Raw genomic sequence first — 14,470 nt, forward strand, 5'->3', positions numbered from 1 at the left:
TACAGGTAAAGGTAGATGGCCCGCTGTGACTGGCTTCTCTGCTTGCAGAAATATAATCTGCACAGGAAATTGTGGCTGCTTCTACTTATACAATACAGTCTACCAGTTTTTGAATAAACAGTCAAAGCCACTTAAAATCAGACTGCAAAGTGTTCCAGTGGTTCTGTATAATAACGGGTCACACTGATATTAGATGTCATTGTTTTGACAAAGATAATACAGAGAGATAAGTACCATTGCTTAAGTAGGGAGGAAATGAGGAATAAAAGAAATACCTCCACTAAGAAAGCTGGAGGCCTGAAGACATGTAAATCATGCAAGAACCGCCTTCACCTAATGCCTGTCAGACCATGCCCCACACCACTCCTGCATTTGAAGGCAGAGTTGATCAACCAGTCCATGTGTTTGACTCTTTGCACTCTGTGCGGTAGTCCAGGTAATTCAGAGTCATGAAGTGTGATGTAACAGGAGGTGGAGCCAAGGGGGAGCCATGCAAATCTTCACTGTCTGCTCCACAGCACAGCCTCAGATCAGCTCTATCTTTTGTTTGGTTGGCCAGTAGTTAACAGAATATAATATAGTAGAAACAGAATTGGAAAAAGAATACAATAGAATATAATAACAATCATGATAAAGCTGCACTTGGCAACAAAGCTGCATGCTAGAAGGGCTTGTGTTTTCTCTGCACCCTCCCTTTGTCCGGTTTGGTTGCATTTGCCTGTTTACAAGTAAATGAAGACTTTACTGAGTGTATCCCTTTCTTTTTTTGAATGTGTCATTATTTCTTGTATTTCTCAAATGGCAGACTTTAAGCAGAAGTTAATTGGTATTTTCTGATGGTGTAGACTGAAACCTGCAAGTTACCTTCCCTATTTTTACCAATGCGGTTTCATTATGAGCTTTTTGTACGACGTATGTGTTGTACATTAACCACCGCAGATGAGAATAACTACAAGTGTGCGCACCGAGAGGCACTCACTAGCTGTGCTGTGGCTTTCATGAGCTTGACTAAAATAAGGCCCAGTGTAAGGTGTGCAAGTGTTTATAGTGACTCTGTTTATATTTCTGCAATACACGGCAGGAGATGTACTGTTTTGTTGAGCTTGCGGTGATAAGCAGCTGCTATATTAGCGAAGAACATTAGTCAGATCAGATAGTGATCTGTCACCATAACGGGATGAGCGTTAGTGTCACTGCTGCAGGCTTCATTTCAATTCCAATCCTCCTCTTTTGGAAGCTCTGTTCAGAGAGCCTCACTTCAGGAAACCAGCCAGCTGCCCAGCTTGTACTCATTTCCAGTGTGCAACAATGGATGGAGAAAGTTCCACTAGCATAAATACAGTGTTAATAGTTCCTTTCCGGTCGATTGGTAGTTTCTTCACCTTCTCGTCCCTCCCACACCAACACCTCCAGCTACCCTTCCTTCCCATAGGTATTTTCTGTCTGCAGGTCTTGCCCTCTACCCCTAGGGACAGTAGGGGAAAAAAGAAGAGGCTGTTTGAAATTTAACAATCATGTTGGAGCATACAGTTTGGTGCAACGTTCAAATACACAAGTGCAATCTGTTGCTGAAGCTCAGTGAGTGAAAAAGTGATGCTGAAGTCGTGTGTGAAGAATGCAAAGCGAAACATAACTGAAGGTCACTCTCCCCTCACTTTCATACAGAAGTGGGATCCCGTCACAGCTGTCCAGACCTGTTGAAAGGGGAACTCTGGAGCATTCTGTGGGCGGTGGTGTTGTGCGAAAGGATCGATTCCCCTGCCGCACATGTGTGTCTGCACGTGCACACGCCTGCATTTGCATGCTCGACCGTGTCTCTCTTTGTACAAGCTCCTGTTGTCCTGTGATCCTCAAGCAAGCTTCACACTGGCCTGGTTGTTTGATGATTCCTGCTGTTATGACTCTCCTCCTAATGGGAGTTTGCTGTGTCCACCCTGCTCCTGTTTTGCTGCCAGGAACACGCTGGCATCCTGATGCTAGCTAAACTAATGGCCTGTGAGATACCAGATCACCTTCCTACCTTCCCAGTCTGTACAGTGAAGTTAGAGGTATGACGAGGTGGATTTCAGAAGTGTGCTTTATTTGAATTTTTTTTGTAAAACCTTTCACGTCCACTTATTTGCCTCCGGAGGTCTGGGCTTGGTGGTGTATACCCTTAAACGTATTTGTTTCCATGCCGACGTTTCCTTTTCAGCTGTCAGGAAGTGGTTTAAAATGCCATGAACCATTCTCTCCCTCTCCCTCTCCCTCTCTCTCACACACTCGCACACACACGCTCTGTTTGCGCGAAGCGGTCTCTGTTGGTGTTGCTGGTCGCAGTCTTCCTGCTCGGTCTGCACGGCACTTGGTGACAGCAGAACTGGTCCCCTGCAGAGCTGCTTGGTCACGTCAGCCAGACCAACTATGGTTGACGTAAACAGCAAAGCTTGCCAGAGCTTCAGGTCTAGAGCCATGACTCTTCCACTTACCTCCCAGGTAGGACAAGATCTCTCTCTCAGGGTCCCGTGGTGCATCTCTGACACAACTGACAGACTAGGTTGATTTCACTCGACTGAGTGCTGTGGATAACTTTTCAGGGTTTGATGGAGTGATGGTACCCTAGTGTCTTTTGGGATTACAATGTGAAGTTTGTGTACAGTACCAGTCAAAAGTTTGGACACACCTGATTAAGATAATGGGAAACATGCATTCAAAGACATTATGATCTAAAGACTTGTGCTTGAATGCTTGAAATTTGGTTCTTAGGCATCAACTTTACTATTTATGATTGATTATTTATGATATTTACTATTTATTTTTTCCAAAGAAATAATTTGAATAAGCCAAAAGAATATCTTTCGGCTTTGAAGAATATAAAATATAAGATAGTTTTATGATTTGTTTGGCACTTTTTTGGTCACTGCAAAATTCCATTTGTATTATTTCATAGTTTTGATGTCTTTATTAACATTTTAAGTGTGGAAAATAAATAGAAAAACACATGTGTCCAAACTTTTGACTGGTACTGTATATAACTTATTCAGCCTGACATTTTGGCTCTGCATCAGTTCTTCATTTGGTGTGCATGTATTCTGTATAAGTGTTTTATGCATTTTTTCCATGTTGCACATTTGTCAAGCTCGCTAATTTTTCCAGTTTTTAACGAGAGACACCCAGCTTTAAAATTCAGGACCCATGCTGCTTGTCACAGTCTAGTTAAATTCCGGCCAGGGACAGCTGTAGCAACCTGTATTGCGTCAGTTAGCTTCCACAGTTTGGAAACATATCATTACAGGAGGCGTCTGTCAACTCTCTGGGAGTACTCTCTGTGGAGTAACTAGTAATTTAGCTGTTGAAATGTACTTGTCCAAGCCATGAGACAGCTATAGCTGTCAATAGCTATACAAACTTAGTATTTATCAGAGAAAGTATTGGTAGCAGTATCCTTACAAGTTGCATCCCTCTATCAAGGATAAATGCAAAATACAGCTACCCATATTCAAGACATCATCTAGCTAACAAAAAATTGAGAACACTTTTTTTCTTCTGTTGGAGTGTCCATGATTATTGTTGAAAGAAACACTGCAACTGAAAGTAGTGTATTATATGACAGCCCAGGCACTGCGATAGAAAGCCTTGCAAGCCTTCTCATCCAGGTCCGGCACGGCACAGAACGGTTTGGCGTGGCTATGTTAGTGGAAGGTGGCCACAGGTGCCTGTGGGTTCAGTCGAATGGTTTCTTTTGAGTTCTTCCCTTTGTGTGGAAATGCGGCTCTGCATTTCGCGGTTCACTCCCTTTCCCCTGAGATGTGGGCCGGTAGCAAAGAGGCAAACAGTGCTGCTGCACTTTTCCTTTGCTGGCCGCGGGTGGTCAGCCGTTTCCAAAATGACGTCCACGAAGGCCTCCTGACTATGACGGGGGCTCGGGAAGCAGCGCGGTGCGTTGTGGGGTGGTGCTGTCTTACAGTAAACGCTGCATTAGAGCTGTGTGTGTGTTTGTGTGTGAGAGGTCGAGGTTGTCGGAGACGGTCTGTGAGGCTACATTCTCACACAAAAAGTCACTGAGGGGTAGAAATGGGTTGAACAATACTGCTGGCAGTGAAGATTACTCCAGCCAGAGAGTGTATGTATATTTGTACTGGACAGTGATGTTGCTCCTATGGCAGGACAATGGGGTATGATGCCACCCTTTTATTAGCCTTTATTGGTTCTTTTTTTTTTTTTAACTAGCCATGTGCACAGCTCAAATAGAAACCAAACGCAACTAATCAAGGCTTCATTAGCTGAGAGTGAATGATGAAATAAAAGTGAACATCCAATTCTTTTAACAGGTTGCATACTGGCTTGTTCGCTCCGTTGGCTCAGTCTGTTACGAGCAGATGACCATAAACACTCTCATCTTTGTTCACAGCCTCATATGGCACTCATCTCTCATATAGAAGTGATTCATTTACTCTCTCTGTGAATGACTATAGCTGACCACTGCTTGATGTGTCCCCATTATAAGCGGTTATGTAGAATGCTCTCAGAGCTCTTCCTGTCTTCCTTGCTAAGACTTTACACAGAGCGCCGGTCTCCTCTCCTCACCACAGCTTCAAGCTGTCATCTGTGATTCTGCTCTCACTGAAACAAGCTCCAGATGCCAGCTCCACAGATAGAGGAATCCTATAGAGGAGTGATGTTGTCAGGCTAGACCCAGAGGAGGGTCTCCAGGACTCTACCTCTGGCATTTCCAGTAAGGGCCTGGTCTTGCAAGTTCCACAGGTGCTTTTGACTACATTTCCAAGAGTCTTTGTGTCTGGGTCTATGGGGTGGAGTTTTCATTACCATTGTAATGGTAAAGCCCTCATGAATGCGTTACCAGGTGGCAGGTGAGACCTTTCTCTGTATCTGAGTGTGGGGTGAATTTTTTATAACCATCTGTCTGGATTTGTAAATTTAGCAGAGGAAACTTTCCTTGTGACACAGATCTCTGTGCTCTGTCATCATGGTGTCTGAATTGGCTGGTCAGAATGAGACCACACCTTGCAAATATGCCTTTGTAAATACGTGAATAGGCAGGATGTAGGGGAGGCTGTTTGGTTTTTAGTACCCGGAAGACCTTAACATGCACAAGCCAGTGCTGTTGTTATTGGAACTGTGTAAAAATCAATTACTGTGTTCAGACACTGTTTATGATTGAATAACACTGCATAACATGTTCTACTCAATCATAAGGTATTCTGCATTTATGCAGTACTACATATAATCAACTGTAGAACAGAACACTCCTGTAAGGTCATGGGCCGAAACTGGGCGGAAAAATACTGGTTATTCTGAGCTGACCTGCCCTCAATGCATACATACGAGATTATGGCTTTTTTGAGTGTATGTGTAAGTGGAGTAGGTCATCACTGAAAATGATGGACTTCTGTATTCTCCATGTGAGTAACAACAACATCTTGTCTATCCTTGTCTTTTGCTTGTAATTCTGTTAACAACAGCAAGAGTTGTGATAATATGACAATATAACATACAGTTAAAGCTGGTGATATGAAGCAAAATGTTGTTTTTAGGCACTTTACAAATTCAAAGTGTTTTTCTTAATGATGTTTGTAAGCTGTACAGTCCCACCCGGGATAAAACTTGCAGCGCTCAGAACCGCACAGCTCAACTCTCAGATCTGATTGCCTCATTGTGTTGAAAATGTATGTTTCTTGCCCTAAGAACAAGCTGAGCACTTGTCTTGACTTTCCTTGGTGGACTCGCAGGCACTTCTAAGCTCCTTTCCACATACGCAAATACCCACCAGGGTTGTGGAGTGTGTTTCATGGTTTTCTCTGCTCCCGATTGGCTCAATCACTCTCTCTGTATGCAGCGGTGCTAGCATAGCCAAGGACATTCCATAGGCGGACCTGCCTTGCTAGGACAGAGAGAGAAAAAAACATGGAATCTGACCTTTCCTCCTGGACCTCCATTATTGTCCCTGATAGTGGGTGGAGAGAAACTGTTTGTGGAGGGGTCTAGTTTCAACCTTGTTTTTTTTTTTTTCTTTCAAGCATGTCATCTTCAGTACACTTTAACCTACTTCTGCCTAACAGGATATGTCATGGAAAGCTGCTCTGTACAGGAGCAAGTGACACAGTGGTCCATCTGTTGTTGTTACTGGTTGTGTGGGGGGCCCCCCGCACCCTGGAAAGATTCTGGAATGTTTTTGCCTCCAAGTGTGATGTTGTGTCAGTGTTGGCTATTGAAGCCGCTCCATTCCGATTCGGAGGAGGGAACCTGACACCCCTGTCTTTTGTTGCTCTTGGGCCAGGGGAGGTGTTGTGCAGTGATACTCTCCCTGACTTTTGTCTCGCTGTGATTCCCATAAACCTTGCGGGTTGTGGAGCCGTCTGTGTAGTGTATGCATGGGGATGGGGGTGGAGTATTACCCAGGCATCAAGTTATAGTGCAGAACTTTTCCTGTGAAAGTGGGAGAGTGACTCAGAGATGGTGGGGGCTCAAAATTTCACAGCGACAGTTGGTGGATTTGAATCCCTGGTGGGATATCTGTTAAACCGGAGGTAATAATGGAATTTATAAACATTTATGCTATCCTATTTCTTAAATGAATCCATATCAATATACATGCCTTATCTTGCCATTTTCATGTTACATGCGTGACTCTGAACACCTCGGTTCACCCCAAACATAATATACCACGTTGACCACCAAATTAAGTATGATCTTGTGTCTGACGGTCTAAAAAGTAAATGACCAAACCAAATGCCACAAATACTAGCCTTTACGTAGTTGTAGTATACCTAACCACTGCAATGTTTTTAAACAATTGACCCTTCACTTCTGTCTGTCTGCAGACTGAGAAGACAAAACCCAGCACTGCGGTGTATGTCAACATATCAGACTTGAAAAAGATTCCACAATCCACCCCATCTGTCTCCTCCGCCTCGGGAGCATCATGCCGCCTGTCTCTGGATTCGGAGGGATGGGAGGTACACACTGACCAGGAGAGCGGCCAGGAGTACTACTACCACCCTGCTACAGGACAGAGCACCTGGGACAACCCTCGCAGTCCCCTCGCAGACCCCGAGTCGCCCCTGGAGGCGCGGTCCTCCCCCTCACCGGTCCACTCCCCCAGCCCGTCCCCATCAGTCCCCAGCTCGGGGGGCTCCGACTGGGAGCGGCTCCTGGATGAGGCCAGCGGCCGGCACTACTTCTACAACCACGTGTCCAGGGAGACGTCCTGGGTGCCTCCGGAGCTGGCCTCCCCTTCCTCCCCGGTCATGGAGCCTCAGGGCCTGCAGAAGCCCCGGGACAATGGCCCGGTAAAAAGCCAACCCTGTCATTGCGCAGACGCTCTGTTTGTTCTGACCAGATATTCAGCTCCAGCCGTACATCTGTCCTGCACACTTCCTTATCTCAGTAGATTTAGTAACAGGAGGTTCCAGTGCTGTCTGGATTCCGTTGGTAGCTTTGAATTTAATGTTGTAGACCACACACCCTTCAACAATTTGTCCATAACGAGCCAAGAAATTAGAACATCTGTAGCTTCAGCAATGACAGAGACAGAACATCAAATGCGAGGCACGCTGTGCTGAATATCTGTAGTCATTTCATCTGCAGAAAGCTTGTGTATGTCATATCAGACATATGATATCAGTTAATATGATATTAATATGATATCAGTTAAAATCCTTTGGATGAGATTACAGCATATTTTGCAGCATATATGGCTTGTACTGTACTCATCCAACCAATGGAAAATGTTCCCAGTCAGAAAGCAGGTACAGCCGCTATAGGACAGCTATTCATGAGCACAGCAGACAAAAGGCTCCCCCAAGCTTTCCTGGCAGCATCAGTGCCACCCTTGGGCAGTTGTGCATCTCCAGTGGTTTACATTTGAGTCCCCCCATTGCTGATTGTCTGCTGTTTTCTATTCCCCAGCCTCCCCTCCCCGAGGAAGATTACCCCTTGGATGACCACGAGGAGCCCAGGCCTCCCCTGACCTTCCCCAAAGACTTGCCCCAGATAAAGCGGGCGGTGATCCCACGGGCCAGCGTGGACACCAACCCCCCGGTGGGCTGGACGCGCTCGCTGGATCCAGAGGGGAAGACCGTGTTCACCAGCGATCGCACCCTGGAGCAGGTACAGGGATGTTGGATCACTCGCATCACATGACCACAGAGATGCCATCCCTCTGGGCAGGACTGCAGGGCCGTATTAAATTATGCCGTTAGAGTGGCGTTAGGTGACGGGCTGCCAGCTAACACATATTGATTCTGAATTTGTGTTATAGTCCAGCCCTCAGCAATCCACAGGGATTTCTTTTCAAGCAGTTGTATTTTATTATGGTTTATGTTAAGTTTAGTAAATGCATGGATGGTTCATGCAATTTATGCCGCTGTTCTGTTCAATGGCAGCTTTTGTAGGTTTAGATGTAGCATGACTTTTTTTTTTATTCACTGATGGAATAGGTATCAACAGGTAGCTAAAGCAAACTTGACTTCTAGCACCCATGTAATGCCTGTAGTGGATATATTTGGTAATATTAAAACTGGCATCACAGTCATGATTTGTAATTTCTTTAGAGAAAATATGGGAGAAATTAGGAGAACAATGTGCATGTGCAGGGTGACAGGTTGTTTTGGAATGTACTTGGCCTTACCAAAAACTTCCTCAAATGTGTTTTACGGCACGAGCCGGTGTGTACTGGATGCACTTTATCATATCACACTTTTCCTGATCCAATATACAAGTTAGTTATAAGTCTTATAAACAGGTTGTTTCTTTCTCAAAGGGTCAGATTTAACACCCACTGCATTCCTGACTGTTAGCTATGTACTCAGTAATCTACTTTTACAAATTTCAGTCCTTAGTTCTCCTCACAAATAAGCTTTTACATCACAACCCTCTCAAATGAAGACTGAGGAGTTGAGTGAATCATTACTGAGAATGTGTGCCTTAATTCAATAAAATATTCTGAAATGCAAAGCAATTATTTATAATTCATTTGGGTAGAACAGTTAGTCACTCAGTTGACATTTGTCTTGTTGGCACAAATGAAATTAAAGTACTCAGGGAGAATTTATTCAGAACGCCTTTATTTAATTAGTTTAGTTTTTTTGATGAGCATTTACTCAATTTTCATTGAATTTGTGTCCTCAGAAATATGAGTTTTGCCTAAGAATGTGTTCACTTATTTATCCCAGCACAGACAAGTAAGATTAAACTTTAATTCAGTTTAATCTCATTGCAGAGCACGCTTATCATAAGGCATAATATTTCATAAAAATCCCACCAAACAATGAGCTGTTGTTAGTTAATTAACTATTATTCTTGGTGCTTTACTGCATTTTGCAAAGAGAACAGTATACACTGAAATGGTCATACGTGGTTGGTTGTTTATCATATTTGATGAAAAAGCACAAGGCTCCAGCAGATCAAGTGGAAAAACACTGAAATTGAATAATCATGATAAATATATTTTTGACATAGTCTGTATCAGTAACAGTCCAAGCATTGATTCATGAATGTTAGAACCATGTAGGGGAAATGTGATTAAATTGACTGTGGTATATAAAGAATTTATACAGACGTTACAAACAAGTATACGTGTGTCGAATGTGCCCATGATCCTTCCCCTATTGTGCTCGACCCACTACGGCTGCCCGCCTAAATGCACCAGGGTTTTCATTTTGAAATGTTGGCCTCTCTTGTTTACTGTGATCAGAGTGTGTAGGAGACACAGGAACAATGTATCAGATCACTGTACGTCTGTATAGTACTTCTATTTTGGAATATTAAATCAGCTGTTTCAGGGAGATACAATGTGCTGAGTGTGGATTACTTTACAAATTCACAGAGGAAGCAGACGCCTGAATATTTATATTCCTGGCAGCTAACATAGTTTTCATTTTTACATGGCATATACAGCTGGATATTTATTGAAGCAGTGCAGGTCAAGAAAATGTAAAGGGCACAATGGCAGTTCCCCTTACCTTTGACTGGTGGCAGTGCATCACACTGTGGCTCAGTGGAAAAAGCATTAGGCTGTTTGCTCTGGGCTGTTTGGCACGTCTTTTGCTATGGTTTGTTGCGAATGGCACTCTTACCCACAAACCATTGGTGTTCTTTGTTTCACATGTTTAATACCTGTTTTATCGTTCACACCAAGAAACTAGCTCTAATAATCATGTTTAGTATTTTTGTACTTTGTTTTTTGTGGATATTCCCATGGGAAAGGCTTTCAGCCTAGTTGGCTCAACCAAGCTTTGCTTTTTAAAGGAACCAGATCCCTGAATGTGGTATAGATGTACAGGGCTCAATTTGTATGGCAGAGATTACAAAGCTCACCTTGTTCCAAGTCTCCTTTAAAAAGTACATTTTCCCTCTGTGCCTTTCATTCATACCTGTCCTCCAAAATACAGCAACAATGATGCCATTTATAGTAAAGAAAAAGCTTCTCCAGCAATATTACACTTACGGTGTTTAACTTTGAGCCCTCTGTGTCTGGCAGTGGATAATGTCAGTGGATGAGAGAGGACAGACGTACTACTACCTGCGAGATGGATCCAGGTCCCAGTGGAACTTGCCAGAGGTAGAGTGGGGTGTGAGAGTGGGAAAGCAAGACCGCAGGTGTTCACCGCTTATGCTTGTTGTTGAATGGCTTTTGTTTTTGATGTACCGAAAATTAATTATTTAGTTATGTCTAGTTGTTTAGTGATTGTGTAGATATTAATTTGTTGGAATATGAATGATAAAATTGTAGTGTTCATTGTAGTCAGAGAGAACTGTTTTGGCAGAGTCACTGTCAGTGCTGCCAGCTACCTGTACTTAAGTGTAAATAACTCCTTTATTAAACCTACTTCCAGTGTCAAAGGGCTTCTCTTCCAAAATTAATGCCTGTCCCCATTCTGTGTTGGATTTTGGATATTTATATGAGACGTGTTCCCTTACTGCAACACCCAGCCTGCTTTTTGTCTGATCTTCCAGCTTTCGGGTGCGCCCGGCCAGCTGAAGGTGGGGAACGGAGTTGACCCAGAGGGTGTGGGCGTTTTGAAGAACTGGAGGCACACCATGAGCCCCAGCCCCAACAAGGACGATGTGGTGAGTCGCCGCGGTACACGCAAGCAGGGCTGGCCTCTAAAACGTGGACTCATTCCAACTTGCGCAGGCTAAATGGTAGGAGACCCTGGGCTATAAAGAAGAGTGAGGCTGGTGACAGTGAACACTCTGTGAGAGTTCAGGCAGAACCCCTCCTGGTTCTGCCGTGGGCTGACAGGAAGACTGTTAAAGTTTCCTCTCTGCTGGGCTGTGGGTGTTAGTGGGAAAGCTCAGTGCAGCATAAGTGATTCTGCGAAGCACCTGCTCCACACAGCCTCTCACTAGCACTGATCTGAGTCCCTAAGTAGCAAGAGAGTACACCTGGAGCATTTGCTTATTGTAACAGGGTCACGTGTGCTAAATGGCCGCATCAGCACTGTCACGTAGAGGGGACAAGGCTGTGCGTGCAACAGTTTGCAGTCCCCGTCCAGCTCAGTAGCATCTTTACAGAGAGCTGACCGTTTCTGACTCTCTCTCCCCTCCGCCTGGGCAGAAATTCTTCCCAAATCACAGGAGAAACGTCTCTGACTACGCCAGTGACGCATCTAGCTCAGGCAACTCTCCAGAGTTATCTCACCATGTAAGTCCATTTGCTGTTGGAATGCCACCTGCTTCAAATGTAGATACAAAAATAAGCTATGTGTGAAAAGTTAGCCATGGACCAGCGTCTGACCGCTGGTGTTGCTGAAATTACAGTCCACCTCTTCCACCTTCCAACAGTGTTTTGTCTCTTTCCTGAAGGCTGATAGGTTCAAACATCGGAGGAATCCCTCCAATCAGAGCTCAGACTCCCAGCAGCAACATGTGGGTTATAATGCCTCCTTCTTGACACTAGGTGTACGGGGGACGCGGGGGCTTTAACTGTAGTTTGTAGTAACTGGGATGACAACATAGGAGGCTTGCATGTATACTAACCCAACCAAAATACTCTGGAAACACACTGTGGAGGTCTCAATGTGCTTTTCTTCATGGAACTTTTCACTTTTTCTGTTTCGAACAAATGCAGGTTGTTCATACTTGGTGAATACTCTTTGCTTTCACTCTGCTGTCAGTTTCTGAGGTGGCCTTTGTCTTGCTACAGCTTAAACCTGAGATTCTTAGAGATTAGTACAACATTAAATATAGTCCCATCAACCATTACACTGTTGTTGATTATGAAAAAAAAAATTCAATTTATTTATGAAAATAAGGTTATCTGCAAAACCTGTGGCCACCTTGGGCTATAAATCCACCATCTCTCCATTTATTTCATTTATTTATTTATTGATTTTTTTTGGAAACAATGTAGATTGAGCATTTACGCATTTTGGCTGCATGCATGTTCACAGGACACATGCATGTTTCACAAACTTGTTCTATGTTTAAACTGGACAGTGCCTGGGAATTGGTTAGTCACCCATTTAAACTGAGGAGGATCTGTGTTTTGAGCCTGAAATGTTTGTCTCAGCTGTTGCTTCCAACAATATCCAGGGTTACCGCTTTGATGCAGAAACATAACATGCTATTCTGCCCCCTTGTGGTGTGTTAAATCACACCAGTGTACATTTTTACAGTTTTGAAGACACTTCTTAAACGAACATGTACATGTAATGTAAAAACATGTAAATAAACAATGTAAATATTATACCATTTGAGATGATAAAATTGCCAGTCAATCACCTTAGTGAATGTAGTTATTGTTGTAAATTGTTTAAAATGTTAAGAGCAGTTGTGAGTGTTAACGTAGACCTCCTAATGCAGTCAGCTTCTCATGGTCCTCTCCAATGCTTGCTGTGTAGTATTTGATCAAATGCATTGAGGTCATTCTTTAAGATGTTATCTTTCATCCCTCCTTGTCAGGCCCAGATTTTGGAAAAAGCTGGAATTGTCAACAAAACCAAAATTGCTGAGAATGGGAAAAGGCTAAGGTAAATCCCAGCTGTATCCACTTGTCCGTGGTTCACATGAACAGAACCACATCAGGACTGTGACCTCAACAGTAGCTGTAATGCCTCTAAAACTCTAACAGCGAAATGTGTCCCAGGGCTTCAGTTTTAGCTGGGTAGCTAGCTGCTGTTAAGTACTTTAAACATGACAGTCTGGTCACATATTTTGGATAGTGACATATTATCATAGCGCCATTTAGTTGTAAATGTATACATTGTGTTGAAAGAAAATAATGGGACTTCTGTTCCAAACAGAACACTTTCATTTATGTGGTTTGTGTTATTTTATACAATGTTAAAGGAGGATTCATAATATTCTTAGTGGTTTTGCATAACCAATCAAAGTCAGTCGTGTACTATTTGGTCTGTAACCCTGCTTGTAAATTGCATGTCACTCTGGTAGGAAGAACTGGGCGCCGTCCTGGACGGTGCTCCATGGCGGAATTCTAACCTTTCATAAAGACCCAAAGTCTACGCCGACCGGAACCACGGTACGATTCACAGCCAAGGAGCCAGATGCAATTGAGGATACATTCCTGATTCATGAAAGCATTCCTGACTGCTGTGTAGGGCCACGCTACAGAGAAACAGCCTTTGTAAACACACACAGTCATGTCTGATCGCATAGGATTTTTCAAAAACTCGTAGTCCGATCTAAGTCCCATGTACGCATCTATAGCCAACAGAAGTAAAACAAAAATAAATCAGTCAAGCACAAATCAATGTGTTGTTTTTCCTAATCTGGTATGCGTTGAGTTTTGCTTCTTGTGAATTTATTTAATTTGTGAGTTGAATTTGCTGCTGCTGTTATGAATATACCAGTGTTTTTGTGGAATGTTTCTGTGATGTTGCAAAAGAAGCACTCATTGGGGTCATGAGCTGGTCACTGATTACACAACGGCAGTGTCATTGAACACTGGTGTTATGTCTCTAGAACAAAACCAATCAGATCGTCCCAGAATACACGGTGGAGCTACGCGGGGCGACAATTAACTGGGCCTCCAAGGACAAATCCAGCAAGAAGCACGTTTTGGAGGTACGAGGACCGCATAATGTGCAGGATAATGTTAAGGACAAGTCTCATTGAATGCAACCTGGGACTTGCTCCACCTGATATTTCAGGCAAATAAATCTCCAGTGAAAAAGGTCAATTAATGACGGAATAACATGCCTATATTTGGCGAATGCATACTAGTGCGTCTTGCTGTTTGATTGGATCTCTGTTGACTGCGTGATGTGTCAGCTTGACTGCGGTGTCTTGGTGTCCCTCTCCATTTCTTTGGCCAGCTGAAGACGCGGCACGGGTCCGAGTACCTGATGCAGTATGACACAGAGAGCATCATCAGCGACTGGCTCAGAGTGATCACCGACAGCATCCGGCAGCTGGTGAGTGGAAGGCAGGGGTGTGGCCTGGCACGTTGCCCCCCTCTCCCTGGCTGTGTCCGCCCCCACATCCTGCTCTTGCCACCTCTGAACTG

At 43.8% G+C, this 14,470-nt stretch overlaps 1 protein-coding gene across 1 annotated transcript in view; it reads left to right on the forward strand.

Annotated features, from left to right (window-relative positions):
* LOC118794412 (rho GTPase-activating protein 27-like) overlaps positions 1–14,470 on the forward strand; it is a 31,590-nt gene that overhangs the window by 12,676 nt on the left and 4,444 nt on the right. Inside the window, exons 3-12 of the mRNA XM_036552662.1 lie at positions 6,822–7,289; positions 7,909–8,109; positions 10,481–10,561; positions 10,957–11,070; positions 11,561–11,647; positions 11,809–11,871; positions 12,907–12,974; positions 13,396–13,483; positions 13,927–14,028; positions 14,280–14,378. Of these exons, the coding sequence (XP_036408555.1) occupies positions 6,822–7,289; positions 7,909–8,109; positions 10,481–10,561; positions 10,957–11,070; positions 11,561–11,647; positions 11,809–11,871; positions 12,907–12,974; positions 13,396–13,483; positions 13,927–14,028; positions 14,280–14,378 (1,371 nt within the window). The remainder of the gene's footprint in view (positions 1–6,821; positions 7,290–7,908; positions 8,110–10,480; positions 10,562–10,956; positions 11,071–11,560; positions 11,648–11,808; positions 11,872–12,906; positions 12,975–13,395; positions 13,484–13,926; positions 14,029–14,279; positions 14,379–14,470) is intronic.

This window comes from Megalops cyprinoides, chromosome 19, assembly GCF_013368585.1.
Source record: "Megalops cyprinoides isolate fMegCyp1 chromosome 19, fMegCyp1.pri, whole genome shotgun sequence".
NCBI lineage: Eukaryota > Metazoa > Chordata > Actinopteri > Elopiformes > Megalopidae > Megalops > Megalops cyprinoides.